Source organism: Sphaeramia orbicularis, chromosome 24 (genome assembly GCF_902148855.1).
Source record: "Sphaeramia orbicularis chromosome 24, fSphaOr1.1, whole genome shotgun sequence".
In the NCBI taxonomy this organism is placed as follows: domain Eukaryota; kingdom Metazoa; phylum Chordata; class Actinopteri; order Kurtiformes; family Apogonidae; genus Sphaeramia; species Sphaeramia orbicularis.
The window spans coordinates 29,555,238-29,573,420 of NC_043979.1; the positions used below are offsets into that span (position 1 = coordinate 29,555,238).

The following is an 18,183-nucleotide window of genomic DNA, read 5'->3' on the forward strand; positions in this document are numbered from 1 at the left end:
TGTTAACACAATGGTTAAGTGGGTTACATTGATCCAGACTCTAAGTGAAAAATAAAGCATGTTTTTATGGTGATAATTAACAGATAGCGGATAGGACACGTTTGTCTCCTGTTGTAACGCACATACGTGGTTTATTTTGACGATTTATCTTAGTGTTTTTTTTTTGTTTTTTTTTTGTTATTGTGTGTATTCATGTAATCCACGTGTCTCAGCCTCGGCCCTATTCAGCTCCTCTGACATCCAAGAACATGTTTGACTTCATTTCCCGTAATGCTCCTGGACGAAAACCAGCTTGTGACGTTACACGTACACTAAGCCGTTCCTGGAATTTGTAGTGCGCAAAGCAAATTTACTCCCCGTAGATAAATTATCAGATGAATATGTTTTATTTTATTTGGCAATTATCGATGTTTGATATATTAGCTTAACCATTTATACATTCAAAATACGCTGAAAACGTAAGACTATTTAACAGCAGTCAGAAAAAAATTAAACATATGACTTCAACCCCCAGAACCACCCCAGTGTTTTGCGCATGCGTATTGCGTAGCGGTAGCTGTGTGTGTGGAGTGTAGTCACGTGGAGCCCGTAGAGTCCACTTAGGTTCTGTCCAAATAGAACGTGAGCTGTTAGCAGTGCCACTGTTGGAGCGCCGCTCGGTGCTAAACTGATTCATGTTGTTTTTTTAGCCACCCGTCCCTTTAAACTAGACTATTTTATCGAAGAATGAGTGATAACGATGACATCGAAGTCGATAGTGACGTGAGTACTACCACTTTGAGCTTTTTAACGATGTTACTCTGCTAGCTGGCGATTTAGCTGAACTAGCTGCTCGGCTAGCGTTAGCTCCCAATAAGCTGGCTAGCTCTGCTTTTCTAAGTAGGTTTTTGTCGGGAATCAAGTTAATTGACATACAACTCTAGCTTTTCCTGCTCTAAAACATTGTTGTTTTGCCAATTTAATTAACTTTTAAGTGACTTCAGCGAAAGCGTAAGATTTACTCAACAATTATGGCTACAATTGTACTTTTTGTTCTGTTTCTTTGCAGGAAGAATCACCGAGATATCACTCTGTGGTGCGTAATGCTGGGGAATTTGTCCAATGTTGAAAATGTCTTGAGTGTTGTTGCAAAGTTAAATAATCCATGACATTCAGCTTAATTTTTGGTGTTTAATCGATGGGTAAGGCTGCACAGTGAAGGTTCGTCTCAGTAAATGTGAAACTAAAGCTATAGGTATACAGCACTGAAATTTAATTCTAATATTCTTATAGGTTAATTCTAATCTAATCTACCAGTTAACCTTTTATTCATGCATTTCTGATCGTGCAGAGATCGTCTGCGTTAGCGGCAGTGCATTGCAGGGTTTCCCCCATCCTGTGTGTCCGCGGCCATAGGGATACGGTGACACGACATCTATATTTAGACCAAAGCTTTATCCTGCTACAAAGGCTTTTTTAGTGCATGTTTATCATTTCTTCCTGTTAATTCAAAGCCCTCTGTGCTCGATTGCAGCCTGGTTAGTTGCTCCGACACGGTTTCCCGGTGGTTCAGTTTACACCACGGGGATTCCGCTCATGATCCGGTTTGCAAATTAGACATCTAGGTCACCTCCGTAAAAGAGAGACCGATTACATTTGTTCTGCATCCTTGATGAGTCTGCAGAGGGAAAAGTATAGATGCTGTTGCATGTGTAAGAAGAGCAGCAGCCGCGCCTGCATCTCGTACGAGGCTTCGTGTCAGGAAGCGGTGCTGCGGGATGTTTTCCTGTGTTGCAGCCAGTGATTAGAGCCATCTTCTCTCTACAGGGCACTAAAGGGCTGGCAACCTAAATGAATGACGTATAGCTGCATCGCACACGAGCGAGAAAAACACCCTGCATGACTTAATGCACAGGCTGCTTCTGCACGACGTCCTCTCCAGTCAAACAGGCAGGATGCACATAGAAAAATAAGGAAACATTAATATATTCACAGAATGAGGGGCTCAAATAAACATTTTTGCATTTGCTTGGATGCAGGCAGGAGCTCAGCTGCAGGAGCAACTCCATCCTATTTCCAGTTCAGTCCGTTTAATTGAATCTGATTACTGAAGCAATAAGCATAAATATTTATGTCTTTACTCTCATAAATATTTGTGCCCCTCTCCTTTGCCTCCACATCTACTCCTGAAGGAATAAGCGTTGCATGTAAAGATATAAATACAATCTATAAGCACATGATGGTGCAGGTTTGTACACATTAAGTAGGTCTTTAAACTCGCTAGTCAGCCTGTTAGTCTGTAGATAAGTTTCACTAAGATAAGAGGTGGGATCTATAGCGCTTGTATGCATGATACATTTTAGGTTTATGGAGCTAAAATAAAGACAGTTAACTGAGAATTAATATTAGCTAATTAAAATGCTGACATAATCTCCTGAAACTTGGCCATTTTCTCAGTTTGACTGAGTTTTGAATCCTTGGTAGATAAAAATGTTTAGCTTTAACGTCTTTCTACAAAAAATAAAGTATGGGTCATTCTATACTAACTCAGTAAGGACATTATAAAACACTGAAGTCAGTACAGTCCAAATACCTGTCGAGAAATAACCACTCAAATTAATCTTGCAATCAATGAAAAGTGTGGAAAATTTGCCAAAATTCAGAAGACGTATATTAAGATGAATGGGATTATGTGATACCTTTAAAGATTTATGTATTTGGAATGAATATTAACCATTTTGTAAAAAGGTCAAATAATGCGTTTAGAGCTTTGATACTATGTTTAGCCAGATCTGTGGCAGTTTGTTTTAATATTTGTTCAGCACCAAATAAGAAGGTAGAATTGTGTCAATTCTGCACACAGTCATAATTGAAAACTTACTTTTGATTGTTTTCATTAACTTTATTTCAGCAACAGTCATTTACACGAAGACATTTTTCAGGTTCATGATGGGTCCTATTGAAATATCCAGTGCAGTCCAGAGAAATGGTCGAACTAGAACTCCCAATGAAAAAGTATTGAGTGGAGTTTTAGGATTTTGCAAAGTCCATTGTTTTTACATTTTATTTATTTTTTAAAACAAACTACATGATCTTAGAAAGGAAATGTTTGGGGTGAGTTGGTTAAAATGACCCACACATGATGAAGGAACTATTGATATTATTTTCTATATTTGACTTAATTGGTGCAGAATTAGTAGATTAGACCTGATAGAATGTCACAATTGGTTGCATTCCTTGTTTTGTTTTTTTTTTAGTATTTTTCTAAGGAGTTTTCAACAAGTCTCAGTTTTTATTGGATGTTTGCTTATATTCTCAATAATGAGAAATTATTATTATTATTGTCAGGAATATATCCTCAAAGTTAAATGGACGCTGTTAATTTTTCAATTTCTATTTTCTTATTCTAACAGTGGTCTCTCTGTACTTGCAGTTTCTGGTTTATTGGTGTTTCCACTGTTATTAGCGCAGGGCGGTTTTCCACGTTGTCCACCAGACTCACAGAAGTGTAAGCTTTCATGCGGAGAACGTGAGACGACCGTCGGTAGGCGAAAAAGCGGCAGCGAGCAGCTCTTCCACTCGGCACCTGGAGCCGTTATGTAATGTGTCATGGTCAGGTATGAATAGAGCAGAGGGAACAGCTCGGCTGGCACGTCCTCAGTAAAAGGTATCGGTTTTATGATGAACTGATAATGGTAGCTCTTCAGTAATCGGACACCTGTTTTTCATGGTGCTTAACAAGTCTGTTTTGATGCTGCTCATAAACAGCAATGCACAATTTTCCAGATTTTGACATAGACAAGTTGATTATGACCAAACTTTATGGAATATATTTGCCAAGAAGCATTTACAGAATAAATTAAGAATTTTTAAAGCTGAAAAAATTGTAAAATGTATTGAATGCATTTTTATTACAAGTATTAGGCCTGAAAAGTTATTATTGTTATTGAAGTTGTGAGGCTTAAATGACAAACATTTATTATATATGTTTGTGATTGCATTCTCATGAGACCTAATAAGTAGACATTTTTGCTTTTTTACATTGAATAATTGCATTGATTGGAAACAGCATAATGGAGCTGTTATTTCAGATTATTTTTTTTTATGCAATGTCCTTTGCAATGGGCAGCATTTTTTAAGTAAAGCTGTGAAACTTGTCCCTTACAGAGGACAAAACTGCATTGCTGCATCTCAGGAGGACATGAATCCTTAAAACTAGTATTGAACATAGTATTTTTTTGATTTATTTGTCATTAAAATGACTCCTCTTCCTACATAAAACCTCTGTTGTAGTAATATAGACACAGCATTAGCGGTAAAATTATTTTATTCATGAATGAGAGTCATAAAATAGACCAGCTGTGTCAAATTTACACTTGTCTCTCCTGTCAGACGTGGCTCCTCATCAGGGTTTCTCTAAGGTAAAGTACATAGGTTATGGAAATTGAGCCAGATGATACGTCGATGTACACAGTGAGGTATGCCGGCACTTGAGGCCTTTACCTCACTGACCTTTGGTATCATCCTTGTGAATTCTGTAGGCGCTCAGGCTGAGTTACTAATAAATGACCAGGGTTACATTATGACGCCTGATCGTCTGAGGACATGTCATTTTGAAATGTCACTAAAATAAATCCTTGAAACAAGGCCTGTATGCTGCTTTGTGCCAGATTTTTGGGATTTCTTGTTTTTTTTTTTTTTTGTTTTTTTTTTTGTTTCTCTTAGACCATTCCGAAGTGGTCCAGAAGCAGATATTAGCACCTGATTATTGTATCTATTGATCTTTTTCAGCTGTCAGAAAACTAAACTAAATCCTATCAGTTATAGATGCAGGATTACATACACTGATTTATGGATTATCTTAATCTTTGCACTAGAGTTGGGAAATATTGCCAAAATATTAAGCATATTAAATCTGTTTTTTTTTCTATTCCCCTTTTCTTAAACTTTATTTAGTGTTGGAGATGATTTACAGATTTCATTACTGTTTTCTGTCTGTAAGAACTGTAAACTAAAACTATATGACTTATGTGACTAGAGACATGCATTCTAAATTAATACATTACAACAAGCCAACAGGTTGGATTTTAAAGTTTTGTTGAGCAACAAAGTTCTCCAGAGGAATAATCATGATTTTGCAGTTTAAACCTTTATTCATCAAATTTGTGCAATATATTGTCCAACCCAACTTTACAGAAAAAAAAAAAAAAGGTGAATGACTTCATTTTATGACAAAATTACTTTATTTTGCACGTCAGCCTTAGGGGAAATATGTGACACAATGTGAAAGTGAAACAAAGAGTTGTCATTTTAAACCTGCCTGTCTGAATAGAAGGATCCATTCCTTCTAAATTTTACTTCACATACATGCAACATAAAAAATTGTGACACGTCCCTGTTGAAGCAATGTAAGGCTGTATACTTTAGCTGACAAAATATATTCAGGTTATGGAAATGAGTATAGTGTTATAGAACGAACATGCTTATGGGTGTAGAAGAAGAAATTCTGGAAAAACAAGACTGAATATAAAGCAGATTTAGTTCGGTAAAATGATCAAAATAGTAAAAAAATATATATATACATGTCCACTTAAAAAAATTTTAAAAAGAAGAGCTTTTGGTTTCATAGTGTCACACTAAAAGCAGATTCTCAGGTGACTTGTATTTTTTTTTTTTTAATAATTCCATGTCTCCTCGGCTCGTGTTTAACAGAAAACCAGCCACTTTCCTGAACCTCTTCACTGTTAACGGCTGCCAGACTTGTAATTGCACATGCCATCGATGCCAGTCATGTGTTTGTTTATGCCAGGGTTAATGGAGGGGGGTGGAGGGGGCACGGTCACGCCTCTTTGTGGCCGAGTGTGAGATACTGGTGGATTTGTGTCTCCTGGACGGTCTGTGGCTCCCGCGTAGTCAAATCACAAGGCAGGCATTGTGGGTAACACACAGTCAAGTGTAACCATGCGTTTTTTTTTTTTTATTAGTCTTAGTTTGAGTTGAGTGCCCCGCTCTCACTGGTAGGGTTGTGTTTCTTCTTGAATTGCGTGATGTTTGTTACAGAAGTTGAGTCACACTGGAGTCGACCTCCCTCCCGTCAAACACCTGACACCCTGGAGGCTTGTTTTAACCTGTTTGTCGTCTCACTCGTGGCTAGTTTGTGCTGCTTTGTGTGGGCACATGATCTCTCATCACGTGACCCGCAGCTACATCGCACCACTTTAACCACTAATATTAAAACCAAACCCTGCTCCGTCGGAGGTGATCAGCCCTGTCTGAGCTGATTGGGCGTCAGACTAATGACAACACGGATTATAGGCAGAACCAGCTTTGATCAGAGGCCGGTGACGATGGGTTGGCCTAAAAACAGGTTCAACTGCAGCCGTAAAGCATCTGATTCCAGTCATGTGATCACGGCAACCATCTTATGTGACAGAATGCAAATGTGTGATTGAAATCTGCAGCCTTTTACCGTTTAAGGCCGGTTTGTGGTAATAGAGCATGATCGAAAGTAGAATCGGGTTGTCGTTATTAAGGCAGTTATTTAACCTGGCAACACAGATGGAAAATGTGCAGCCAAAATGTAACCGTGAATTGTTCCCAGTGCAGTAAGGTTGTATGATTAAAGCAACGTAATGTAGAAAGCATAAGGCGTTCTAGACATATTAAACATTTCAGTCTGGAATGACAGAACAGCTACTTAGACACAATTTGAAGCTTAAATAAAGGGAAACACTCGGAACTTTTTTTATTAAAATGTCAGAAAAATGTATAAACGGAGAAATACAACATAACCAGTTGTGAGGTATTCATGCAGCACAGTATGTTGTAAAATATATAGCCCCAATTAGGTGTCGATTGTCATATAAATATTCATATATAGTCAACTTCTCTCAAACCTTTTCCAGCCACAGATCAGGCTTTGGAGCGTTCATGTTAAACCTTAGTCAGATAAACATCTTTCATCACAACAGCCACAGCGTTCCCAAGATGCGTCACATATTTGGAATGGAAATAGTCGCATTAACCTTATTCCGGTGCAGCCTTATTTTCGCACGCCTCCAGAAAACGTGGATGGTCTGCTGCTGTAATTTGAAATGTGTTGCGTTCTAAACACATCCTAAAGGTTAAAATTGTGGCTGAAAACATAAAAATACTGTAATATTTAGACTTAAATCGTGCAGTTTGTCATCTTTTTTTTTAGGTATAACCACACTCAATATGACTCTAGACCCAAACATAACACAGAAAACAAAAAACTGAAATGTTTTAATACACAAAAACTTTTACAAATACGTAAAGCTAGGCTAATTTTAACACATACAGGGGAAACAAACATGCTGCTCCAGACTACTACTTAGGTCAGTCGGTTTCTGTTTTTAATGTTAACGCCTCATTTTCTAAACCTGGGAAAGTCATGAAATTCAGTCATTAATAGTTTAGGAAAAAATCTGACTTATATATTTATATTTATTTTTATATATATTATACCTCAAAATAACTAGTGGGATTTTTTGCCACTACTTAAATGCTAAAATTGACTGTAAATCTAAATGTTAAAGCTGATATTGTCAAAATCCACTAAATGAAAGCAGATCTGTCATATTTAGTGACACAGAAAGGGCATTTCAGGAGGTTTGTTGTTGCTATTTTTATAATTTTTACAGGATTTTGAACTTATCTCGAGATTCTACATTATAGCTTAATATTTCTTGTTGATATTTTAATTAAAATCTTCCTACTTTTGTACATGTGAATATACGTAGGTAAGAAATAAAAAAGAAAAACCCAAAAGAAAAAAGGAACATGAAAATAATCATCAATTAGACATAAAAAGGTTGTGGAAACTAGTGTGTTCTTGGTCCTTGAAAACTAATAGAGCTTTAAGATTGTCTTGTGTCGACGAAGCTGCAAGACGGAGCATCCATTTTTCAGTTGGTCGTGGTTTTAACGCTTGAAAGGCTGCACCTTTCTCACACATCAGCTGTGGTTTGAGCAGCGAGAGTTTTAGAATAGACAGTACTGCTCATTTTTTAATGATCCTCAGACCTAATTTTCTATACTCACCCATTTCTTTAGTCACATTCGGCTGAACAGGTATTAACGTCACATCATCTGTGGTCGGACAAGCTGGATGCATATGTATCACTACTGTCTGAATACTTCTACCAATTGATTTTCCATAATACCACCATAAATTCAGTGATATCCTTAATTTTCCTGAGTAGTCGCTTTTCCATTGGACTTATGCGTGAAACTTAACGATATTTACTAAATGTCGAAAAAACAGAAGTGCACAATGTCGTTTTTTTTTTTTTCATTAAATCACAAATGCGATGACTTATTTATTACCATGAGATGACACGAGAAGTCATTCCATAAACATGGCAATGAAGGTAAATATCATGTTTTGTTTTACAGAAATATTCATTATTATTATTTATTACCCCTCTATCCGGTACTAAATTGAAAAATTATTCAGTTTCCTGGTGTGTCCACACATACTGCGCCATGTTTCTTTTAAAACTCTTCTTCACTTGTAACGTCTGTAAACGTCCTTTTTTTTTTTTTTTTTTAAATTCATGCAACTAGTTGCGAAAAAAGATCTTTCCGTTGCAGTTTTGCGTGATATACCAATTGCGTTACGCCCGAAAAGCCACCTCTTGCCAGCACAAAAATGAGAGTTTTGTTGAAATTGTCATTCTTCCATTTGCAAGTTGTATTCACGCAATTTGAGGGTCAATGGAAAAGTGACTAGTGGGTTTTATTCAACATGAAAACAGATTTTATCATTCTGAACCAAGAATGAAAAGCCAGGAGTATGTCACTTAATGTTAGGTCGCTGATGATATCTTACTGTTTCAGAGAATGCCGCATATTTTCATCATTCTAATTGGTCCAGTCATTCAACTATGACCAGATGGTTAATATCACACTTTGTAGAATCAGAACACATTTAATACTGTCCCTAATAACTTCGTTTTAGTCGTCAAAACTCTCTCACTGCTCCACATGGACTTGAATATTTGCTAACCTGATAACTATACAAACACATTACACGTCAGCCTGCATAGATCAACATTACAGCTCAATCTGTAAAATACAAGCAACAATAATGCACCAGGAATGAGGGTTAGGTCAGTACTTTATCTTGCTGTTTGCATGGTTAAAAGCGTCCTAGTCACCGTTTTGTGTGATGGATATTATGTCAACCAGTACTGTTTTCAGAGAATACTGCTCCGAACACATTTATTAGTCACATGTTGGTCAATCTGTTGTTAAATTCAGGCTGTGTAATTCTCCAAAAATGTCTGGAAGGGTTTTATTCAACATTACTGTCCCACTTGAGTAATAAGTCAGGAATAAGGGTAAGGTCAGTACTTTATCTCTGTGTTTGCATGATGTTCTGTAAACACTGGTTTTTATTAGTCACTCCGTGTTTGTTCTTGGATTCAGTTTGTGTAATTCAGGGTTTGTACGAGTGCGTGAAGTCGTTGAAAATGCTTGAATTTCAACGTGTTTTCAAGGTCTGAAAAGTGCTTGAATTTTTAAGTGCTTGAAAGTGCTTGCAGTTATAACTCTGTGGTGTTATTTTATTTATTTATTTTTAATATCTCTGCCATGTCAAAGGTCAAGCTAAAGCTACTTACAGAGATGATCAGGGTTCCTGCAGGGTCTTAAAAAGTCTTAAAAGTCTTGAATTTACAAATCTGCATTTAATACCTTGAAGTCTTTAAAAGGTAATACATTTGAAATGGTAGGTCTTAAATTATGTTTCCATAAATGTGTTTAAATGTGTCTGGGAAATGTCCTAGCAGCAAAGAAAATAACGTTTTTCTACTCAGTTCCACCCGTTCCAACCCGACAATTTATATATCAAAATTAGGAACCAGCTATTGCTAACAATGCAGTCAAACATAGTTACGAGTTTGCAGCTGATGTGATGTATATAGAGTTTATAGCTAGTGCTAATTCTCAACTCCAGTCCCCGATTGGCTCTTCCACAACATTGCAGTACAAGTATAAAATATACATCATTTAAAGCGATCATACCATACATGAAAATATAATACATATAAATGAATTGGAACAGTGGGAATCCAGGCATTGGAGTAAATAAATACATTTTCCTAAATTAGGCATTAAATTCTGTTCTTAGTCTTTAAAAGGTCTTAAAAAGTCCTAAATTTAACTTGTAGAAACCTGTGGAACCCTGGGTAATTTTCAAAAATAGCAATTTTATGTCTAAAAAGAAAATTACTGGGTGCTCTCTGATCAACTCCAGGTACGTTTTTTTTTGTAATTATCTTTTTATTATTTTCAGGCAGTATTATCTTAGTAGCATTTTACATCATGCATATAACTTCTATATATGTAAAGAAAAACAAACAAAAAACAAAAAGATACTCATACAGGGAAGCAATGACAGAAATAACAAAAATATACACAGAAATTTAAAGTAGTTAGAGAAATAAGTATTTTTCCCATTCCATTCTTTCCTTTCAGAAACCCTTTTTTCTGTAGAAGATTAACGCTGAACATTTCAAGTGTGTAGTATCAACTAAGCGTTTACATGGGTCTATATGCACGTTACTCTTATCAAGTAAAATCAGCTCTTAATAGTGTTACAAAATCAACCCAGTTATTCCAATAACGAGTGAATTTGTCTGATTCAAGTCTGACAGAGAAAGTCAACTTGTACAACCTCTATCCAATCCTCCATTTTTGGTGCATCCTCTTTTAGCCACTTCGTAGTGATGGAAGTGATGAAATATTCGGAATAGATATTTATCCTTTGAATTTGTTATTCCAGGCACATTTTTATCTTAATCTTTGTCTCCGTGCAAATGTGTCTGAAGAACGCCAAGTGAGTGTTCTCCTTTAATCTCAAAACTTTGTGCTATTATGAAACATAATTTTAGATGTTTATAGCATAGTACACTGTACATCATTGTGATAAAAAGTGAAAAAAGTCATCATGAGTATATATATATATTCCTGTAGATATGTATTTTACTTCAGTGATATGCTGGAAAAAATTTGAATCCTGGAGTATTTACCAGGATAATATATGGTACATTTTATTACATTAATTATTAATTTCTAGTAAATGAATAACAGCTGAAATATCTCCATTACGCTTCAAATTAACTATGTAGCGACTGTGGTTTTTATTAGTTCAAGTTCAGCCTAGAAATCGATTTATAATAAATGAGGTGTGTAATATTTAAGAACCTTCATGAGCATCTAATATTCAGAAAATAGAATATTGTTTGCACTGTAGTGTAATCAGACAAAATTGAGAATCAGTGTTTTACATTATTTTAGAATGAGCTCAGAATGGACCTTCTCTTCTACTTTTTCAAAGCTTGATACCACGTGAACTCAAGCATTCCTGTCGGCTATGTCGCCATAATATCACCTCTAGAAAAAAAAAACAGAATTTACAAAACACACAGGTTTTTGTTGTTTTTTCACTGGAAGGTTCAACATTTGAAAATGACCCTTAAAAGTGCTTGAATTTGACCCTGAAAAATGTGCAGGAACCCAAACGTGGTTGTGTTTTCTTCAACGTTCCATCAGATTATGTAATTTAAAAAAAAACCCCACACATATCTTTATTGACTTTTCTGACATGAATTGGTAACATTGTGTGGGTTTCACTGAGCATAAACCCGCAAATCCACCCCCCCCCCCCCCCCCCCCCAGGCTACCTCTGAATTTTGAAACGACAATGAAAATAAATAACAAAATAATTGAAAGACAGTATAAGTAATAGTAACTTGAAGAATACCTGTCAACATTTTCGTATGACTGACACATAATCAAACATCATTTAAAAATAATAATTAAAAAAAAAAAAAAGGGGGGGGGGGGTCTCACTTTGTAAGTTATGATTATGAGATATCAGGCCTTGAATCTAAAAATTTGAGAAATGAATTCCATATCTTGTGGAAGATTTGAGTTTTCCGTTTAATTGTGTACATGAGCCTTTCAGTAGCTATGCAGGATGAGTTCAGCAATCCATGAGTTCAACAATGGACACAGATTATATAATTTGACAATTCTGTTTGGTCTGTGGTTTATTTTCTCTTTAAAATCAGACTCTAGTCGTCGTCGTCTCTGTGCCGTAACTCGGGCATTGTTCTAAAATAAAAGCACAACGTACGCCGGTGTTTGTTGTCGATGTAAGGGCGCAGCGGGACTGGGCAGCAGAGCGGCTTGTGTAGGCGGACCACGGACAGCTGGACTCCCGCTGTCCGCTACCCACGCTGCTCTGCTGCCAGGCTGAAGGCCGTGTGACTCTCTCATTGCAGGCAGACAAACGGGCACACCACAATGCGCTGGAGCGCAAGCGTAGGGACCACATCAAAGACAGCTTTCACAGCCTCCGGGACTCGGTGCCCGCCCTGCAGGGAGAGAAGGTTGGTAACGCTCACCGCGATGCTCAGACACATTTATACAAGACTGTTCTGTCATGTTTGTATAAGTTTACTGTGTTTTCAGTATGACTGTATGTAGCGATGAGGGCAGTTTTACCATGATCTAACTTCAGTCAGGTCTATTTTCATGTGTAGAATCTGTACTAAGATGCAGATGTCTTCAGTCGCTTAGTGTGTGTACGTCATCGGAGGGAAATATTTGGAAGGTCTAGGCGGAGGGCAGATGGAGGAGGAGGGCAGATTGGCAGCAGCGAGGCAGTGATGAAGTGTAAATACTTGGACAAGCATCAGGAAGTGATTATGAGGAAATTTAGTTGCTCTCTTCCTGTTTTGACATCTATGACGTCCAGCATATTTGGAGGGGGTTTAGAAACTGGGCACAGGGTTTCATTTTCCCCCCCAGAACACGACTCGAACACACACACACAGCATTAGGGCGAGGCTTTATGAGATGATGTAAAGGATGTTAGCTGATGATTTGTCAGATGTATTGAGTTACAGCTGTTGTAGTCATTGATCTCCACCTCTGTAACAGGCTGCTGCTGCTGCTCAACACTGACATTTTGCTCCGATCGAGTCAAACGAAACGTCTTCACTGTGACTTTTGACGATTTAAATCATTCTTGCGCGGCTCTGATACGACAGCATTCGTCCCAGAGTTGGAAATTAGGTGAATATGTGAAACTACCACAGCAACACGTCCAGAAAAAAAAAAAAAATACTGGGCACTTTAATAGAGTTCCTGCAGCTACTTAAAAACATCGAATTCAATAATCTGGTAGCAAAATGTCAGTCAGCTTTATTGTCAGTTTTGCCATTTGTAGCTACATTGCATACAGAAAACTGAAATGACAAAACTCATAAGGCCCCACGGTCCAAAGTGAACATAGTAGAAAAAATAGAATAGAGTATAATATGCCATAAACAATGTAACTGTATGTCTCAAAATGCAAATACATGAGAAGCAGAATTTCTGTGAACTGTTCATTTCCCCCAACATAGTTATATATCGATAACATTCATTCATTTATGTGTTTATTTATAATAATTTACTGAATGCTTCTCACATTACTACATTTGGATGGGATTGTCCTTAATCCTGACTTCATTCTGTTGAAATTAGAAGCAAAGCCAACACTCCATTTCACATAGTTTGCCAACAAACCATAAAAATCCAGTAGAAATTGCAGCACATTAGACTAAGACTGTAACAGACAGATGAGGATTCTGGCATGTTCTGCAGGAGACCTAGAACTGATGTTGTGATGTCTACCAAATCCATTTCTTCTCCACATTTAACTGTTCCTTAGTGATTTATCACCATTTCTCCATGAAAAGCAGGAATTTTCCTCTATTAAATTTGCTGGTTCTGTAGATGTTCATAAAAGCCCAGGGTTAATATAGAGGTTATTATATCAGAACCTTGGCAGAAAATGACTTTTTCTGCTAAATATACTAACTAAACGTTATATAAACATTATTATCTAAACTAAACAAGCGTCATTTATCAAACGGCTCCTATTTTCACTGAATTAATACATGTATTGATAGGTTTAGTGGTTCAACACATAGTCAGCATTTTAGATCAGTGGATGCTTTTGCCTTTTATTCGTTTGTTTTGGTCGCTGAGGGTTAATTGTATTATTCATCTACTGTTAAAGACAGTTGTGTGGCCTTTGACCACAGTAACATATCCAATCCAACTTTAAACTAGTGGACCAAAGTACTGTACAGAAGAAATGGATGAGAACCAAAAGAATAGAATTAAAAAAAACATAAAAACCTGTACAGTTATTTAAAAAAAAAAACCCAAAAACAATAAAAGTAAGAACAATAAACTAATACCGAATGTAAATAAAACAATAGAATAAAAATGATAGTCAAACATCTCACACGGTGTCAAAAACCAAGGAGAAAAGATGGGTTTAAAGAAGGGATTTAAAAACGGATAAACCAAAGAACATCATTTCTAACCCTGGTTTCTTCATTTTCCGAAAACTGCTGTATTTCTGAAGTCGAATTTTTTTTAACCGTGTGACCCACTTTGTGGCTAACACTGCAAGAAGTTATTTATTAATGCGGTTTTTGGATCGTATTGAAATTTTAAGATGTTGGCCGTCCTAAATCAGTCACTCCACATGTCACTGATGCAGTTTTTTTTTTTTTGTTTTTTTTTTTCGCCTGCACGTATCAGAGGCGTCCCAGATGTTTGCTGTCCTGAATGATTTCGGGGGCCGGCAGTCAGTCGGCGAGCACGCTAGCACTGTACTTGGTCGCCGTGGCGATGATGTGTCAGGGTTAGGACCCCGCCCGTCGAAGTGCGAGAGGATTTGGAGAGGTTAAGTGGAGCCAAGCTGTGCAGGAACACAGCGCTGGCCTAGATTGGGCGCCGTGTCCTGCAGCGGCGTACGCGTGGCATCATGTCAGCGGCAGCACCAGCAGCAGCCCCATGTGTTAGAAATGTGATGAGGACTCTGTCTACTTGCGTCATGGCTTCAATTTTTGCATGTGTCACTAACAGCAGTCTACCAAACAGGCGTCTCGAGCTCAAATCCTAGACAAAGCCACAGAGTACATCCAATACATGAGGCGGAAAAACCACACACACCAGCAGGACATCGACGACCTGAAGAGGCAGAACGCACTGCTGGAGCAGCAAGGTAACGCAGCCACACACCCGCACAACAACCACACACACCCGCACAACGCACTGTAGGCATCAGGCAGGAGGTTGTAGGATTTGAACTGGAGAAATGAGCAGATATTGAGCGTTTAATAGCAGTAGTGAGGTGTCGTACCGGTTACCGTGGGGACACCCGTGACCTTTCCGCAGATACGAGTTTGGCAGGTCAGGTTTGGCCCACGACAGCTACTTAGAGACAAGAAAAGAAAGAGCTGAGTAAAGGAAATCTGAAAACACAAACCCTTGAAAATGTAGGTCTTCATATGTCGTACACCCCCCCCCCCCCCCCCCCGAGACTCAACAACGTCAAAGGTTTGGATTTTTTACATTAAATAATTGTGTTGATTAGAAACAGCATAATAAAACAGGTTTTTTCAGATACATTTTTTTAGTTTAATGGAAAATCCTTTGCAGTGGACTACATTTATTTACTTCTTTAAAGCTCTTAAACTCAAAAACAAAAATGCATTTCTTGGTCTTAAGAGGATATGCAGTTTTCATAACTACTGTGACTTTTATTAGGCAGTAACCAGTCTTTTTTTAATCTGTTCTTTGTTAAAATTTGTATTGATGATGCGGTAACAAACTATAAAAACATTAGAACCAATAACTAATGCAAACTGTGCAGCCTAGGGTGAATATCACAAAAAAGGGGTTTAAAAAGTGCTCCAGTAGGTCACTAATACAAGGCTTCCAGCTGCTTGTCAAAGTAATGGAATGAAATTATGAGAAAACCATATTAATCAAAAGATCCATGTAATAAATACTTTGGAGTTATTATTGCAAATGTTATAGATTTAACTGAAGCTTCAATAACATCATACGTGAAAGAGTTAATTGGATGTATACTGTAGGCTTAGACAAACTATTGATACACAAGGGAAATAACTTGGTCACAGTAGCTCAGTTTCATATAAAAACACTAGAAAAAGAGAGAGAAAAAAGGAAAGTAAGTGTGAAGAGATAAAAGCAATTTTCATCTGTACAAATCTACAGGAAATGGAAGTAAATATACATTATATACATACAGGTGTGTACTTGTACTTTTACATCTTAAAAAAAGAAATTGTAGAAAATAGGAGTGGAAGACAACAGGAAGTTTGAGTCTTTGTACGTTTGCTCAAAGAAATTTAACAATGTACTGAAATGTCTGAATTAGTTTTATAATTTTCGTGTTTCTGAGGTGCATTAAACGCATCATATTTCAGATTTTTCCGGTTATGTAAACGGGTTCACCTATGTAGTGTCTTCAGCCTTTTCCTCTTTTGCCACCTGTTCCTGTTCTAAAGTCTCTTCCATCTCTTCGCCGGCGGCGTCTGCAGTCCGCGCTCTGGAGAAGGTAAAAGGCTCCGCCCAGCTCCAGACCAGCTACTCGTCGTCGGACAGCAGCCTGTACACCAACCCCAAAGGCAGCGCCGTGTCCGCCTTCGACGGCGGCTCCGACTCCAGCTCCGAGTCCGAGCCCGAAGAGCCGCCCAACAGGAAGAAACTGCGCGTGGAGGCCAGCTAGAGCGCCGCGCCGCCGAAAAACCCAGGCGAAAGTGGGAGCGGGGGTGGGGGGTGGGGCGGAGCCACAGGGCACAAGGGGGAGGGGTCGAGAGGAGGTTAAAAAAAAAAAAAGAAAAAGAAAAACACAGCCTTCAAAGCTCTTGAGGCTCGTCCACCCCCAACCAGAACCACCTTCCTCACAGTCTTCCTCCTCTTCGTCCCCCTCCTCCATGGTAACGTGGGCTCGCACTGGAGACTCAAGGCCCCGCCTCACATCGCCGCCAGTCGCCTCTCCGCTAAACCGGAGGGAGGAAGTCCGCAGTGTGAAGGATGAGGGCTTAAATCCACCGAGAAGAGCTTCAGGTTTTTTCCCCTTCTTTACACCCCCCCACCCCACCCTTCCCATCATCCCTCTCTTTCTCTTGTCATTGGTTCTCTGTCTTCGGTAGTCCCTCCCCCCCTTCCTTCTAGCAACGTCAACAATCCAAAACCCAAGAAGAGGCAGCTTGGCTACTTAAGGACTTGATGCTTTTTTGTACCCTCAATATAAGCCCCTCCTCCCCGGGTTGTTTAAGGGGGGGGGGGGGCCGGGCCCGCCAGGCGTACTCCTCCAGGCACTGCTATATTATATATTTTTTGTTTTATTTTGTTATTCTTGATAAAAACCTGTTTAGAATTTACACACACACCTAGATAAATCGTCCTGAAGTTTACCTTTTTAAAGTACAAACTCAAACATTTGTAGCTTACTTTTTTTCCACTAAAGAATGTGAAGTCGCTCTGAAGCAAACGTTCAAGTGAAACCCACCTCAGGCCCACTGGATCGCAGTCGTTTTCCGCCTCGACACGTTTGTCAACACAAGATTTAAAGCAGAAACGTGACTCCTCTGTTGAAATTGATGTTTTGAAGGCGAATATTCCTAAACTTGTATCGTATTTCGTCCTTTAGCTTGAAGTAGTGAATGACTTTAGGTGGCTGAATACGTTAGGCATCTCGTTTTATATATTATAATAAAAGCATTGATTGGATGTTTTCAAGTTCAAAAAGTATGTTATGCATTTTGTAGTAATCTCACAGGTCATGGGAAAATGCTAATTTGTCACTCGTAGTTTTCCTTGTATGATATGAAAATAGGTATTGAATGTCCGAGGTAGCTCCCGTCTTTTGCAGTACAAGGAAACGAAAAAAAAAAAGAAAAACTCCCTGTCGATGTGTTGTGCTTTACACGGTGAAAAATCAATGTTGCTGAATCCCCTGAGGAAAAAAAGGAAGCATTTTTTTGCGTGTCTAGGAAACGTGTGTGTATGTATATTGTTTCCATTTTATTTCCATTTAGGAGGATATAATTAGTGTAATAGGTCTTTGTTTGTCCGATTCCATTCCATGGAAATTACAAGTATGTTGTACATACTGCCAACAATTGTCTTGCAAGTTGAGGCCTACCTTTACTATGAACTATAAAATAAACTATTTTATCCTTTAAGCTGCTCCTGTGGTGTTTGATACTCGTACAGTTTTTGTCACCGTTCAGGACTCGAGGCATAGTTTCCGGTTTTTCCGGTTTCTGAGGATGCCGGCAGGCGTCAGATAAA

At 38.2% G+C, this 18,183-nt stretch overlaps 1 protein-coding gene across 6 annotated transcripts; it reads left to right on the top strand.

The window, feature by feature from the left end:
- The first annotated feature begins 587 nt into the window (after positions 1-587).
- Positions 588-18,074, top strand: max (myc associated factor X). 6 transcript variants are annotated; one of them, XM_030128114.1, is made up of 5 exons: positions 588-762; positions 1,049-1,075; positions 12,294-12,401; positions 14,941-15,079; positions 16,392-18,074. In XM_030128114.1, the coding sequence occupies exons 1-5, from the start codon at positions 727-729 to the stop codon at positions 16,610-16,612; spliced, it is 531 nt and encodes a 176-aa protein (XP_029983974.1). In that variant the 5' UTR covers positions 588-726; the 3' UTR covers positions 16,613-18,074. The 6 variants fall into 6 exon arrangements, with proteins under 6 accessions (XP_029983974.1, XP_029983977.1, XP_029983975.1 ...); XM_030128117.1 differs by having other exon boundaries at positions 16,425-18,074; XM_030128115.1 differs by having other exon boundaries at positions 14,956-15,079.
- The last annotated feature ends 109 nt before the right edge of the window (positions 18,075-18,183 follow it).

Coding starts and splice junctions, on each gene's coding strand:
- max (XM_030128114.1), top strand. CDS start 727: ATGAGTGATAACGATGACATCGAAGTCGATAGTGAC. Junction 1,076..12,293: donor CACCGAGATATCACTCTGTG/GTGCGTAATGCT, acceptor CTCTCATTGCAG/GCAGACAAACGGGCACACCA. Junction 12,402..14,940: donor CCGCCCTGCAGGGAGAGAAG/GTTGGTAACGCT, acceptor TGTCACTAACAG/CAGTCTACCAAACAGGCGTC.